Source organism: Rattus norvegicus, chromosome 17 (genome assembly GCF_036323735.1).
Source record: "Rattus norvegicus strain BN/NHsdMcwi chromosome 17, GRCr8, whole genome shotgun sequence".
Taxonomy (NCBI): Eukaryota; Metazoa; Chordata; class Mammalia; order Rodentia; family Muridae; genus Rattus; species Rattus norvegicus.
The window spans coordinates 14,681,883-14,697,249 of NC_086035.1; the positions used below are offsets into that span (position 1 = coordinate 14,681,883).

The following is a 15,367-nucleotide window of genomic DNA, read 5'->3' on the forward strand; positions in this document are numbered from 1 at the left end:
CCCAGACGAGACACGGTGTAAGATCAAACACCCAGAATTTAGGGAGTGAGCAAGGAAAACTGATTCACACTTAAAACACAAGTGGACCTAGCACAATAGGCCCACATCTCTCCTGTCTCTGTAACCTATGCCTCCCTCAGAGAGAGCACATGAATGACAGAGGTGTCCCTTTATTAAAAGCCCATTTTTCCATGAATTAAGTCTAAATGTTTATATATATAGTTATGGTATATAATATATATTATTGAAATATGCACAGGGGTCTAAATATACCCATAGATAAAAACTTTATTGGAGGAAAGGGGAAGCAGAAAATAACTGAAGGGTCTTGAGGCTTCTGCCACCTTCTTTGCATCCTGTTTGGACATGAGCTGACCTGACTGGAGTCTAACACTGCACTGTCGATCTGTCTTGACCACCAGTGGACTGAAACCCTTAGCTCAAATCCTCTTAGAGGGCCCTAAGGAGGCCCAACTATTACCGTTTAGGTGCTTTTTGAGAGACCTGTTTATGGCTCCTCCCGGGAATTTGCCTCTGGTCTCACACAAGAATAGTGAATCTTAGATAGCCAAAGCCTGGAGTGCACAGGCTGGCTAATGACCTCTACACATGATCTGTGCACCACAAGCATTGAGGCTCCAAGACTCAGGGAAAAGAAGGAAATGGACCTAAAAATATCCCTGCACCATCACACTTCTGCAGTATAGCTGTCTCATCACAGAGGAGAGAGCATTGTGGCAGGGAGCTGTGAGCCACCCTTGGACACCAGGCCCTCTCAGGTGTCAGGGGATCAGCCAAGCTGACAACCCTGCACGAGCTGCTCTGAGAGTTGGTCCTCAATGAGGATCACAACCACTTTGGGGCTTATATATCAGATATCCTGCATCTCAGATAGTTACAATATTATTCATAGCAGTAGAAAACTAGGAAGCTTGGAAGTAGCAGTAAGGTAATTTTATGGTTGTGTGTAGGGGTGTGGAGGTCACCACAACATGAATACCTGCATTAAATGGCTGCAGAGTTACGAAGGTTAAGACGCACCGGCTCATATGAAGGAGACCAGGCACGCAGGCTGGAAGGAAAAGCAACTCTGTTATTCTATATTCTTTCCATACGTGACTCCTGCTAACACTGACTGAACTGTACATAGCTTCCCAGCAGTACTTCGATATACAGTCTACATGAAGGAGCTTTGAACCTCACACAGTTGCATGTGTGCCCTGTGCCCAAGGTCTGGCAACAAGTCAGTGTCCACTGTGGTGTCTAAGCCATACTCGGTAGTATTCTTTGTCACACTGTGAGGCAGGCACCTGTGGAGTCTGCTAAAAGATAATGTCCTCTCCTCTGTGTGTCATTTAAATTATTAAGGTATGTGCGGCATCAACCGGCATTTAGCATGCCCTGGAGTACATAATCTGTTCCTAAGCTTAGATTAGTGAACTCCTGTACCGAGCTAACTCACGGCATGATGCTCTGCCTCCATGGAGCCTGGTCAGGGATCGCCCGAAACTTCTGCCGTTAGGTCCAGGATCCTGGAGAGAAGCTACTCTGCTTTACCTATTGCAGTGGGCATGGCCTTCCAAAATGGATGCCAATGCTCTCCTCACTCCATCAAGTTTCTCCTTTCCTCGTCCTCATCTCTGCTTACTTTGGCTTTGACTCACTGCCATGACAGCCCTTGGTGCTTTTCTTGATCTTAGACTATCAGTGTAGTCCACAGGGCAGGCATCGGTCATGCTGCTCTCTCCATTTGGTCTGTATCAGTAACGTCACAGGCAGGGCATACACAGGTGTGCTGCCTTCAGGGCAGTGAAGCCCTTCAGGGAAAAGGAGTCAGAGATGGACTTACTCCTCATATTCACCTTAGCAGTGTCCTGGTTAGGGAGCGGGAATATGGATGGCCCTTCCTCAAGTTTTTCAGTCGAGATGACAGGCGCAATATATGTTCACATCTCAAGGCTCAGCGGAAACACTTTCACATCTTGGTCAGAAAGTTCGTTGCACCATCTGCTGGGAGAGAGAGGACATGACGGTTCAGCCTAGTAAATGTGCAAAAGGAACCAAAGGGTCCCATTTCCCATGGGTAACTCACCTGCTGCTGGTGGTCAAGGATCCAGGACATGTTGCAAATACAAAGTCAGGATCTGGGATAGGGTGCCATGCTTGACCAGTTTGACCATGACATCATGGCTGGTGCTGCAGTATGCTGACAGAGCGTAGAGCTAGTAGGTAAATTACAGTCACTGGAGGAAGCCTATAAGCACACAGACCCAGAGTCTCATTGCTGTCTGATGGTGTACAGACACACATCCCCAGGAAGCTAGAACCTGGCTCCTTCCATAACCTCTCAGTCCTTATCAGGATACTCCCTGCTCCCATGGTTCAACAACCAGAGAGATGAGCCTCTTCTCCTTCATCATTTGAGAGACACAGGAAAGATTCTCTGTCAGAAAAATAACAAACAAAACCCAAAGCAGTAGCTGACAAAACACACTGAAGGTGAGAGCTGACCCTAACCAAACAGACCATAATGAACAATGAAAAAAGAAAGCATGGTCCTTGGAAAGGAGAGAGGAAACTGAGGCAGCATCCCCAAATCTAACAAAATTAAAAGATACAGAGTAAAATGAGAGAAACAAATGAATGTTGTACACTAGTACATATGCTAGGCTCTAAGAACCATCAGAACAAGGGTGGAGATGGCTCAGTGGTTAAGAGCATTGACTATTCTTCCAGAGGTCCTAAGTTCAATTACCAGTAATTTATCTGGTGGCTCACAACCATGTGTAATGGGATCTAATGTCCTCTGCTGGTGTGTCTAAAGAGAACAACGCTATACTAACTTGCATCAAATAAATAAACAGATCCAACAAAACAACCATTAAAACAGACCTGAGAATCTATGGGTAAGAATAGGAAACCTATATTGTAATCAATGGAGAGGGAGAAATGTGCAAACTTCAATATGCATATAAAATGCCTGAATAGGTCAATAACAAGCAATGAATTTAAAAGATTAATAACCAAAAAATCAACAATAAATCCAAGGCAAGATGTATTCAAAATGAATTCTACTAGATTTTAAACAACACCAATGTTCGTAAAATAATTCCATAAAATGAAAATAAAGGGAAACTTTCCAATATGTTCCAAAAATCCAATGTTACCCTGTACCCAAAACCAGTGCTGCTTACCACCAGACATGATGATCCAAGACTCATCCCTCAAGCACACACGGTAGAAGGAAAGAACTGGCCCCACATTTGTCTTTTGACTTTCACGGTGTGCAGATGCACACATACACTTAAAACTACAATAAACCTCTAAAGGCATAGCCTACCATTTACGCGGGAAAAATAAAACTAGACTTCAGAAAAACTACAATAAACTAAAAACTATGCCAGTATTTTCATATAAAAGATGTGACAAACCTTAATGAGGGTACATGTTACTTCACACTATTTCAGACACATTTAAAAGTCACATTCATGATCAAGATCAGTTTACTAAGGAATAGAAGGTGAGATTGAAATACACAGATCCATACATTAAAAACACGTGAAGCATATATATAGAAAAGATAGTGCCTTGCTTTAAGAATGAGATTTTGCAACCACATAAGAACAACAATGCCAACCAACCAGAGCGTCCAAGGACTAAACCATTACCCAAAGTCTATACATGGACTGACCCAGGGATCCAATGGCATATGTAGCAGAGAATAGACATGTTGGGTAACAATGGAAGGAGAAGCCATTGGTCCTGCCAAAGTTGGACCCCCAGTGCAGAAGGGGGCTGCTAAGGGCGGTGGACGGGGGGGAAAACTCGTATGGGGAAGGGGGAGGAGACAGTGGCTTATGGACAGGAAACCAGGAAAGGGAATAACATTTGAAATGTAAGTAAAGAAGAAATATATCTAAAAAAATGACATTTTGTCATTTTCTAGAAAATAGGTGGAACTAAGGATAATGTTACACAAGATAAGAGAAGTTGCTAAAGACAAATGTGGTGTTTTCTCCCCTAAGCAGAATGTGCACATTTGCAGGATCCTGAACATAAAAAGGGGACATCAAAGAGGGCAGGGCTCTGCTTCCCTGGGGAGGCCAAACGGACATGTCCTGGGCAGGGACCTGGGTGTCTCAGTCACCACTCACTGTACAGTGAGGGCTGCACAGAGTCCTAGGAGAGTCATAGACTCCTGTAGCCTTAACACCTCAGTTAGCCAGGCGGTGGGAAGAGAGGGTCAGTGCCTACAACCCAACCAAAGTGGATCTGACAAGCAGAGAAGTCAGGGTGAGGGACCCACTTCTGTAGCAAGACTAGGAAGAGCAGGCTGTACCTGGGTTTTTGAGGAATAGACAAGAGCCGCTGTCCTCTAATCATGGTGTCACACACTGCCTCAGCATACTGTCTCTGCCTCTGGAGTGCCAGAGTGAAACCTTAACCTCAGTGATAGCAGGCCAGTTACCAACTGTCTCAGCCACCCTGCACCAACTGTAACTATGACTTAATTGGTCACATGTCCACAACTTGGCCAATCAGACTGGCTAGCCAACCAGGACTCTCCTGAATGGTCATATTGAAATCACGTGACTCCTGCTCTCTAGTGAGAAGACTCACATTCAGACCATAGGGTGGGCAATAGTATTACAGCAGGGGTAAGGAAAGTCATTAGCCTGCTTTGAGCTTCCTTTCCAGAGATGTGACAGCTAGGGTGCACCTCCCCCAATCCCACCTCCTACCTCAGCAGGACAAGTCAGGATTGCACTTCCTATCCCAGGTCCTGAAATACTGATTTATTTCCTAAGGTCAGATTTTGGGTTTGCTCCCAGCTGTGTGTCCTCCATAGTAAGAGGGACTTCAGTTAGGTATTCAGTCCATGATTGTTCAGTTTTCACTAGGGATCACCTTTGGGTTCAGAGGGCAACAAGACTGAAGGAATTCCTGTCTTCAGGAAGCACACGGTCTAAAATAATGAGTGAGTCTCTTTCAAGCAGTGTCTACGTCTGGAGTGTGTACAGCCTTTACCTCAGAGAGGGGCTCTTCCTTAATGCCTGTGCTTCCCTGTGTGCTAACACCATTAGTTAGTGAACTCCAAAGTGAACTCCATCGTAAAATAGTCGAGGCTTCTCATACTTGATTTTCCTCTCAAAAAATCTTAAAATTAAATGGCTTTTCCTTTGCCTTTTCCCATCATTCTTTGCAATGCTTTTGTGATGGATAATTTTAATCCAGATTTTTTTTTCCGCTGTAGCAACTTCCCCAAGTTTTTTCATGATTTCTCAATTAGTTTTGGAAAATAGTTTCAATCACTTGCTAACAAGTCCTCATGGTACTGTGCACTATTTATATTTCTTCTAAACTTTCAATTTTTGGTTTCATCTAGTTTAATGATTTCATATATTTTTGACAACCTCCTACAGGACAACTGCATCTACTTCAGTCATGGCCCTCGGGTTCTCCCATCCTCTACCCAACGCATTATTTCTTTATTTTTGCATTTGTGTGTCTACATAATAACTACAGGGTTTGACCTTCAAACTCTGGTACACACGGAGGAGCGATGATGTCATTGCATCTTGTTTGGGGAAATCTTCAAACTCTTATGTGTCATACAAAGGAAGATTTCCCAGGCATCAGGACTGTGTTTATCGTGTCTCTTGGCAGAATCAGTATCAACCAAATTGGCAAAACTCTTTTTAGATTATATATACACTTGGACACACAAATTGTGTGTGCATGTCTGTCTGTCTGTCAGTCTGTCTGTCTCGCTCTCTCCCTGTCTCTCTCACGCTGTGTGTGTGTGTGTGTGTGTGTGTTTGTGTGTGTATGTGTGTATGTGTGGGGTGTCAATGACCAAGGGGGCTGGCTTACATGTTCAGAGGTCCATTATCATCAAGGACAGAAGCAAGGCATCTTCCAGAAGGCATGGTACTGGAAATGTTGCTGAGAGTTTCGTGTCTGGATCAGCAGGCAGCCGGGAGAAGACTGGTGCAGGTAGGGAGAGGGTCTCAAAGCCAATTGGTAAAGTGTCATACCTCTTCCAACAAGGCCACCTAATTCAAAAAAGTCACGCTTCCTAGTAATGTAACTCCCTGTAGGCCAAGCATTCAAACACAAGTGTCTAAGGGGGAAAACCTATTCAAAGCACCACAGTGAGTGTAGACAGCCCTACAATTCCCAGAGAGGTTCACTTGATGATGTTGCCTTGATTAAAGGCTCTACCCTCAATTTGGAAGTCCCCTTCCCAGGAAAAACATTTGCAAACCAGACTTGGCTTTCAGACTCCATATTCTGCCATGAGTATGATTCATGGTGCACATGTTGATCTAGACTCAGCAGCAAGGGGGTCTATCACCCCACGAAGACCCACACCTAGAAGTGGAGCAGCTGTTGTTGGTTGCACAGAGGAGAATACTGGCAAAGACATTCTTCCTCAGATTCTCCAGTTGCAGGAATATTCCAGTAATGAGGTGGCAAGTCAGGAAGATGTGGAAATCCCATCAGGGAAACAGTATTGAGCTTCCACAAGCATCCTTATCAAGGTGTTGCCAAAATATGGCCATGCCACAGAGAGGATGACCTCATGGGAGTGCTTAAATTTAAATTAATCCACCACAAAGTTAATCGTGGGAAGGAGAGTAAATCTAGGGCCGAGCATGCAGTGCAGACTCACATTTCCCCAACTCCTCAGAAGCTGGGAAGTTGGCCATTTGCCACTTTCCACTCAGCCTGGGGATTCTGCTTCTTCTCCTTTGAATCAGCCTCTTTCCTCGGGGTCCACTGTAGACTGCTTCTCTGCAAACTTCCTACCAGCAAATCACTGATTCATTTCAATACATTCCTAAAATGAGGTTGCTTAATGCAGATGAGGAAACAGAATTTGGTTCTTTATGGAAGACCTGGAAATCAAGAGGGTCACGAACTGTCATGGAGCCACACGAGGATTCAGAGAATTGTGGTGTCAACCAGGATTACTTGCCTGTGCACAAGAGAAATCTTCAACTTATCTGGGTGACAAGCAGTCCTGCAATTCCCCTCAACACCTCTGCAACTGCAGTGCACTGTATACCCTGGAGGATGCTCAAGGTGAGGACAGCGAGTGCTGGATGGAGAATTGATGTCACTAACGCCAATGCTCCCTCATTGGGCAGACAAGCTGCTGCCTCTGTCTGTGGTTCTCCATTGCTCTGGCAAAAGGGATTGCTTTGCTCTCAAGCACACAAAATTCATCCTCACCCTTAAATACTGAAACCTCATGCAGAGGGAGTTTGCTGCAAAACTCGGGGATTCTGTTGTTTTGGCCAATTCGAGGCGAGATGCTAGTAGGAGCACATGGCCTGAATCCTGCACACTGAACAGCAATGAGGACCATGAAATCTGGGAGTGTTCAGAATGTATGTGCAGTGTGCAGGGACAGGTGCTGTCTGTGTGTCCCCATAGTCCTTTATGTATCTTTACATAAACAGAAAATAATGTTCCTCTGGTTTTCCTATCATCCTTGATGCCATTCTCTCTCAGTGTTTCTCTCCCTCCCTCATCCCCAGAGACGGTCATAATCCCTTTCATATTTCTTGCTGTTTCCAGTTTTAGGCAACTGTATCTTACTATCCCCCCTCCACTACCCTCCACCTCCAATACCCTTTGTAATTTCCTGTTTTCTGGCATGACTCCACTAGAGAGGGGGGAGGGCACAATGCACTTGCCAGGGAAAGACTCAGGGAAGTAGGATGCCCATTCTTTGGGGTAGTAAATCTGTGGGTGGTATGGCTTTGTCACATCTGCCTGTGTTCTCTGCTTCCCAAGAGTTCCCCATACTGATTTGCAGGGTGGTTACACCTTGGTATCTATATGGTTTCTTCAAGGAGGATTTAATGTAGACCAAGCTTGCCTCTATTTTGCTATATGGCTGAAGCTGGCCTTGAACTCCTGAGCATCCTGCCTCCACCTCTCATGTGGTCAGATATTCAGGACTGGGGAGAGGTATTAACAACAGCTACCACTGGCCAATAAACGTGAGTTTTTCAATAGTTCCAGAGATGAGGACCTCAGCAGGCAGATGATGGATGATAAAAAGCTAAGCTTTGACAGTCCTCAACAGGATGAAGCGAGAGTTTGGAGCCACTGTATTCCATTCTGTGCACCACACATGCCATGCTTGTGGCACAAGCCTGTGATCCCAGCTCAGAGAGGAGACAGGAGGATCCGACGTCCAAGTTTTCAAGGTCATCTTCCCATACTTTAGAGGTTAGGTCAGTTTGTGACACATGAAACCCTGTCTTTGAATAAATGTCCTTGTTCCAGCATATAAAAACACTGACGATGACTAAGCACTCTTATCTGAGGTACAGAGGAAGACTCAGTGGCAAAGCTCCTGCCTGTCACCCATGGCATGTCAGCCTAGATTTTTCAAAGTCTGAGAGAGAGCACTGGGAGGATAGTGACCCATAAAGTGGAGCCTCCATATGGTGATGGCTGTGGGTAGACTCAACACCATGCATACAATATCCATTAAATATACTTATATGATTATTAAAAGTATATCATTAAGCAATGGTTATCATTTACAATGAGCTTGTGAAAACCCTGCAAATTTTATAATCATAATGATAAGTTGGTCACATTTCTAACTGGAAATATAGCACTGGCTTCTATACTTCACATGCAATTTTAATTTTATATCTAAATAGGGGTCTATGGCTTGAGGAAGAGCACTGCTTAGTGCTTAGAACTCAGGAGAAGGAAGAAGAAAAGAAGAAGAAGATGAGGAGGAAGAGGAGGAGAGAACAGGAAGAGAAAAAAGGGGAGGAATAAGAGGACAAAATTAAAACAAAACTTTATGGAAAGAGCTGGCCACAACACCTTAACACCAGGGTCACTGAAGATGGCAGATACATTGTTCTCTAAGAAGAGTGTTAGATAGTAGCAAAATGCTCAACACACACACACTCATGCACAGACACACACACACACACACACACACACACACACACACACACACACACAGCCACAAAGACACTCAGTCACGTACAAACATTCATACTCACACACCCACAAAAAACACATACATCACATATTTCAATATCCAAGATGAATGACAATAACAAGGAAAGAGCATAAACATTTCATTCCTGTTCTTGGAGGCACCTGGAGCTCACTTCAGGGTGCTGTCTCTTCCTGTATGACTCTTAGGCCTAGCCTCACAGTAGAGGTAATGTGTGTGCACTGTTGAAGAATCAGGGACTGTCACTATGTACCCAGGATTCTCTGAGACCTGCTTATAAGCCTGGGTTCACACAGGTAATAAAATTCAGCATTGGGTAGGCTTGCTGCTCATGTTTTGGGAACAAAGCAAGATCCATACATACAACTCCTTCCCAGGGAGAGTGGAGCCTACAAACTCTGAAGAAAGACCATCTAACAGGTCTAACTCTTAGCCAGGGGCCCTGCCTGCCAGATCCCCAGACCATCACAGTCACAGGAACAAAATATGGACAGAGGTCTATTTGTGCCTGATACAGCAACAGGATTAGGAAGAAGGGAAAGGGAAAAGACACAGCAGGTAACCCTGGCATGAAGGATGGGGAGGGGCAGTGGCACCCTCTCCCCTGACAGGGGCCCTTTGTGATATGGAGACCACAGCTGTGTGATGTGGCCTGAGCCCCATTGAAAAGTCACATGCATTACAGCACAGGTCAGTGGCCTGTGAGCTGCACTGCGATTCAGAAGATGGAAAGATTTCTCAATCTGATGAATAGCATTATTTACTCATGGGTGAGCCCCAGCACGATAGACACAGCAATGGACATGATCATTGCCATTCTGTGTGGAGCTCGGCTCTTTCTTCTACTGACCCCCTTCCTGAAGAACCTCCCTGTGTCACCGTGTGAAAGTGAAAAGGACATCACAGAGGTGAGGAGAACCTTTTTTCACATGGAATAGAAAGGCAGTCTGGTCACAACTGCTCCTCTAAGTTTTCATAGACATAGAGGTGTAGTGACAATTCTGGTATTAAAAAAACATAAATATAAGAATTTATTTTTTAAACTCTGGTGGGTTTTAAGGGGCTGCTTCAGATTGTCCAAGTAACAGTATTGTCACATGATCAAGGAGGAGCATGAATTTGTCAACAGCAGATAGTTTCATTATTCTTGTGACTTTTGGAATTCTGGGAAATCTTTGGAGTGTATATAAAAGCTAGATCCTTGTGAGGCGTGGGGGTACTCGTTTGTTGGGCATTGCTATACCTTTCTGGTGGTTGTGGTTTGGTAACTAGTTGTGCAAACAGAAGAAAGAAGAAGGTTTCCTGGATATCCTGACAGTAAAGATCAAACCTTCACCAAGAACATCCCCCATAATCAGCATAAAATAGTCTAAGAATAATGTCTCCCCCTTACCCGTCGTTCCTTCTCATTTATCTAGTGTTAGGGGATAGAATGGGTGGGACAAAAAAGCTGGAGAAGGATGGAAGTAAGAAGAACCAACAAATTAGCTAAAATCTAGCTACAGACACGTAATGGGAAATCGCCAGAAAGAGTCTGAATGGGATAGGCGAAGGGCATACTTGAGTGTTGCCCTGAGGTGTCTGCCTGAAGCTTTCACACCATTGGTAAGAGGATGCAGTAGGTCACTAAGTAGGACTCTGGCTACTTGGGAAGACTGCATTTCTGAGTTGCTGAGGACGCAGAACAAGCTCAGCACAAGACAATCTGTCCTCTGCTCAGGTGCTTGGTTTCAATTGTGTTGAGCTGATGTGAAGCAGGTGACAAGACCATGGCCACAGATCAGGGCTTGAGTCTCCTCTCCTCTGAGGAAGCAGATATCACCTGACAGACCAGAGCCAGCTGCATAGTCTGAGGAACCCTGACTGAGGACATCACTGGTAACTGTGGCATAGGAAGCCCCTTTTGCTGTCTTTGCAACAGAGTAATAAGGAGATGGATTTATGTACAGTGTTGAAGAGGCAAGTAGGGATGAGAGAGATCTCCCTGGCTAATTAAAATTTCATGTACTAAAGGACTGAAGAGAGAAGGCAGCTTGTTAATGGGAGTGAGGAAGAAAGGACCCCAGCTAATTTGTGTGGTTTATAAATGACAGGATGTGAGGATGAGGCAGAGACAAACCAGGAAGAAAATCGCTACTCTAAAAGGTAGGCTACTGTTTCTCAGGGTTGAGATATTAAATCTACCTGCCCCTGAGTGACCAGGGTCATGATGAGAGACATGCTCCCAAAGACATGATATGCAGCACAGAAGAGTGGCTGCAGGGAAGGAACATAGATTCAGAAAACACCCAGGTTTTGTGATAGAAAGGAGCTGTGGTTGGCCTGGGATGGGTGCTGCACATGGGAATGTTGTTCAAGGCACTGGAGTGATTCTGTGCCCCTTATGGGGGAATCCCACTTCCACCTGAAAGCAGGGAGCTTCAGTTCTCTAAGTTGCAATTCTCTTTCAGATAACTGAACCTGTGACCCTTACCTTATTGTAAGAGGAATGACAGGAGTGGAGGGGGGAAGGAAATTTTTAATGGGCAGATAAACTCCATCCATTCCTCTTGTGCACACTCAGTGTTCTGTCCTTGCACTATGGGAGTGGAGCATTCCATTCTTAGCATGGGGAGTCAAGAGAGAGACGCCTCAGTCCTTGGTGTTCTCAATCCTCATATTTTTTACATGACCATCTCCAGGTTGCAGAGATGCTGCAAAGATTGTGGATGAGACCAAGACTCTATCACAACCTATGAAAATGTAAGAATATTTGTCCTGTGGAATTTTTCATGCCAAAATGTGAGAGGAAGTTCTGGGCATCCTCCTACTGAAGATGCTATTGCAGGGTGGGATGGGAAGACAAGCCTCTTGGATATCACACTAAGAGACAGGGCTTATGGAGGCGATGAGGCCCTATATGGCTATTGGTGCCATAGTTACACAAGTTGTGGACCTCTTGTACTTCTGATGGGGGCTGATGCTTTTTTGTCCTATCTTTTGCACTTCTAGGGAGCAACTTCTCCAGGACACCACACCACATCCCTGGTTGAACCGTCTTCAGAAAATGGACCACCTTCTGATATTTCAGCCATTGTCTCATCTCAATTGCTTGGAGTATCTTATACACAAGGAATTTAGTCACATTTTCTGGGGCATATCCACTCTTTTCTCTGAATCAGTTGTGGCTGCTCCCAACATCCTCAGAAACCCTTCCTTAGCACAACACAAAACCCTCAGGTTTCATGATGCCTGTCGCCCTGCTGCCCAAGTTCCTTCCAGGGAGCAAGGACCTCCAGAGTGTTCCCAAGAACAGCCATTGCCTGCACAACTTGTGACACCAAGCACGTTAGCTGTGACAAAGGCCCAACTAATGCAAATCTTCCCAAGCTCTGCACCAATTAAAACACCTCCTTGTTTTAAGAGGCAGGCCTTTGGAAAAGTACGTCCTACCACTGACAAAGGTATACCTGTATCACTATTAATGGAAAACCATGCTTGTCCACATGGACAGTATTGGAAACACACCAAAGGTGATCCAAGAACATCAGGCAGTCTTTACGAAACCCACTCAAAACTTGACCCAAAACAATGAGTCTGTCAGGTCAGGCTCCATCCCTTGGGAGCATTGGCAGATGGCCCATAAGAATGAGGGGCCACAGAATGAAGGAAAGGAAACTAATGTGGGACAAGAACAAGGAACCCCCATCACATTCCTCTCATCCTGAAAGTGGACCCAGCTACAGGGAAATTTTGTAGCAAAAACTGATAATTATTGCAAGAGCAGGGCTCAACTCTCCCAACCTGCCCAGCACTCCATCCTCAACCACAAAAGCTACATGTGGAACAAAATGAAGGGGACTGTGCCCATGGAGGTACCCTTACAGGAGGTCACAGAAAAGAATGAAAAATATACCACCATCAAGAAGGGCACTGGTTTAGGGGGCAAACACCTGCCTTGCCCTTCCATCAGCAACCTTGAGAAGGGGCTGAAATTCAGGAACACCACACTAAGGACAGACAAGCAGCTTTTTGTAAAGGCTGCTAATGATCATACCTGCCTTGATTCAAAAAACGAAAGGAAGCCACAGTCAAATTGTACAGAACTTCCAGTCAAACCCAGAAGGAAACCATATCTGCATTTCCTTGAGGCAAGCGATCTCGCCACACCTGGAGTTCCAGCCTCAAACCTTCCCCAGGTTGTGTTTCCCTACTCCTCCATTTGTGATTCCAAGGAGGAGTACTATTCAAAGGCTGCCATGATCCTGGAAAATTTGCATCACCAGGACCCAGGAGGGGCAAGGGTAGAAAATGCCTCAACTGCCAGGCTAGAGAGTGCTCTGTGGAAGCACTCAGCTGCAGAGGTGCAGGAGAACCAAAGAGCCCCTCAACCTGATGCCAGTCATGGGCCCTCACAAGTCTGACCAGATCCCTTTCAGACATACCTGAGTATTCAGCAACCTGACTTTTGCCTCCACGCAAAACCCCAGCAGAGCACGACTGGAATGAAGTGAAACAGGCAGTCTCCAAATAAATACCAATACAAAAATTGACAAGCATCCACAAAGGAAGATTTCAGGATGTGGACTCAGCTCATCACTGCTGTCCTTTAATAGTGCTTGGTCAGGATGAAACTGTCCCACCCTCATCAGCCAAACCAACATAGTGGAGGTGAAAGAAGAGCCATCTGCATGGACAGTGAGTCTGGGATCCAGTGAGAGTCACAATGGCCAAGCTATCGGTATCAGTCCCAGGGACTATGGGTCTTTACAGCCCAACAAACATCCTGGTCATCTGCAAACACCTACCCTACAGCCCTCAGTTCACTCCATCCAAAATATACAAACACACAGTATGATAGACCTGAAATCAAAGGAGCAGGCATAGCCCTGGCCTGTGAGAAATGATCCAGGTGTCCCCAGTAAAGTACACCCTGCCAAGGTCAGCTTGCCTTCAAAACACTGGATGCATACCTTCCAGAATACATGCCAAAACCCCGTAAATACCCTGGGTTTAGGTGATGACTCCAGGAGGAGACATGAGAGATGAGAGCGTAGAAACTGGAGAGATATGTGTCCCAAAGGAAAAACACGAAGTGAAAGATTTCAAGGGGTCCCATCCCAATGAAGGGAAGCAAATCACTATAAGATATAGAGCTATAAGCCAGGGAGAAAGGCTTCGAAGAGTAAGTCCTTGCATCCCAAGCTGCACCCAGATCAGGGACACAACCAAGACTTGGATACCAGGGAAAGGGGAAGTTACTTCGAAGAGCTCTTGGAATAAAATCACAAAGAATGCTTCAAAATATGGAGGCTCCAGCACAAAATACTTAGGGCAAGGGGATTCCTTAGAGAATGTTCTCTCCACACCAGGTACTGAGCAAGTACAGGAGGTGGTAACAAGAAACAAGGTCCTCTATAATACAGTAGCTGAAATACAATCACTTGTGAATGCTCTGGCTCAGATCCTGAAAACACTGAAGAGTACCGATCATCCCACTCTTCTATGGGTCTGCATGAAACAATCCATAGCAGAACAGTGAACAGATTGAGCTGTGGCCATGTCAGCCCTGAGATCAATAATTATCCCTTCACATATACGGAGATTGAAGACCAACTACAGTCAGGGATTGAAGCCCAGAGAGTGTGTGATCTGAACCAAGGTGAGACAGATATCAGCTTTGATCAGCTCCCCATCCCCAAGGGAAGTGATTTTCCTTCTGAGTACAGGGGAAGTGGAGACAAGCAGGAGTCAGGTCTTGCTGACCAGAGATTCTGTGACCCAAATAAAATCACAACAAATGTTGGAATGGTCTGCTGGGCACATCCATTCCTTCGGATACAGAGAAAACAGAAACAAACACCAGCTAGAAATTGTCCATGAACCCCTTTTACCACATCAAACTACAAAGAAAGGAACGGGCTGTTGCCGTTCTCTGAGTCCCATGGAGAATTTTCCAATCAAGCACGGGGGAAATGACTGCTTAAGGACTTCAGTTGCTGCCCACCAAGCCTCTCACACCAGGTAGATCTCACCAGGCAAGGAGCAGGAGGCTCTGGCCATCATTGTTCAAGATGTCCCATCTGCCCATCCATTGTGTCCCCCATGCTTCCTGGTAATAAACTTGGTTTTGTCCCTGCAAAGAAAGGGTTTTCTTTTCGGAGCTCTTCCTCCTGCACTCATGGCTCCTTCCCAGATAGGAGCTGCTTCCTGGTAAACACTCCTGCCTTTCACCACAGTGGTTTCTGTCTTACATTGATGGAGCAGCATGTTTCTGCCTCAGTGCAGTTCATGGAGAAGACAGGGCAGGTGGGAAGGCACAGTCACTTTGAGGTGTCTTTGTCACACAATACATCACTCTACAGTCAGTAATAATTTTCTGTC

General features: G+C 45.3%; 1 protein-coding gene across 2 annotated transcripts; it reads left to right on the forward strand.

The window, feature by feature from the left end:
- Positions 1-8,869: 8,869 nt before the first annotated feature.
- LOC134482688 (spermatogenesis-associated protein 31-like) lies at positions 8,870-15,130 on the forward strand. Of its 2 annotated transcripts, none has more exons than XM_063276941.1 (4): positions 8,870-9,912; positions 11,098-11,149; positions 11,686-11,746; positions 11,996-15,130. In XM_063276941.1, exons 1-4 carry the CDS (start codon positions 9,679-9,681, stop codon positions 12,576-12,578), a joined length of 930 nt encoding a protein of 309 aa, XP_063133011.1. In that variant the 5' UTR covers positions 8,870-9,678; the 3' UTR covers positions 12,579-15,130. The 2 variants fall into 2 exon arrangements, with proteins under 2 accessions (XP_063133011.1, XP_063133012.1); XM_063276942.1 differs by having other exon boundaries at positions 8,872-9,912; positions 11,018-11,149.
- Positions 15,131-15,367: the final 237 nt, after the last annotated feature.

Coding starts and splice junctions, on each gene's coding strand:
- LOC134482688 (XM_063276941.1), top strand. CDS start 9,679: ATGCATTACAGCACAGGTCAGTGGCCTGTGAGCTGCACTGCGATTCAG. Junction 9,913..11,097: donor GTGAAAAGGACATCACAGAG/GTGAGGAGAACC, acceptor TATAAATGACAG/GATGTGAGGATGAGGCAGAG. Junction 11,747..11,995: donor CTATCACAACCTATGAAAAT/GTAAGAATATTT, acceptor TTGCACTTCTAG/GGAGCAACTTCTCCAGGACA.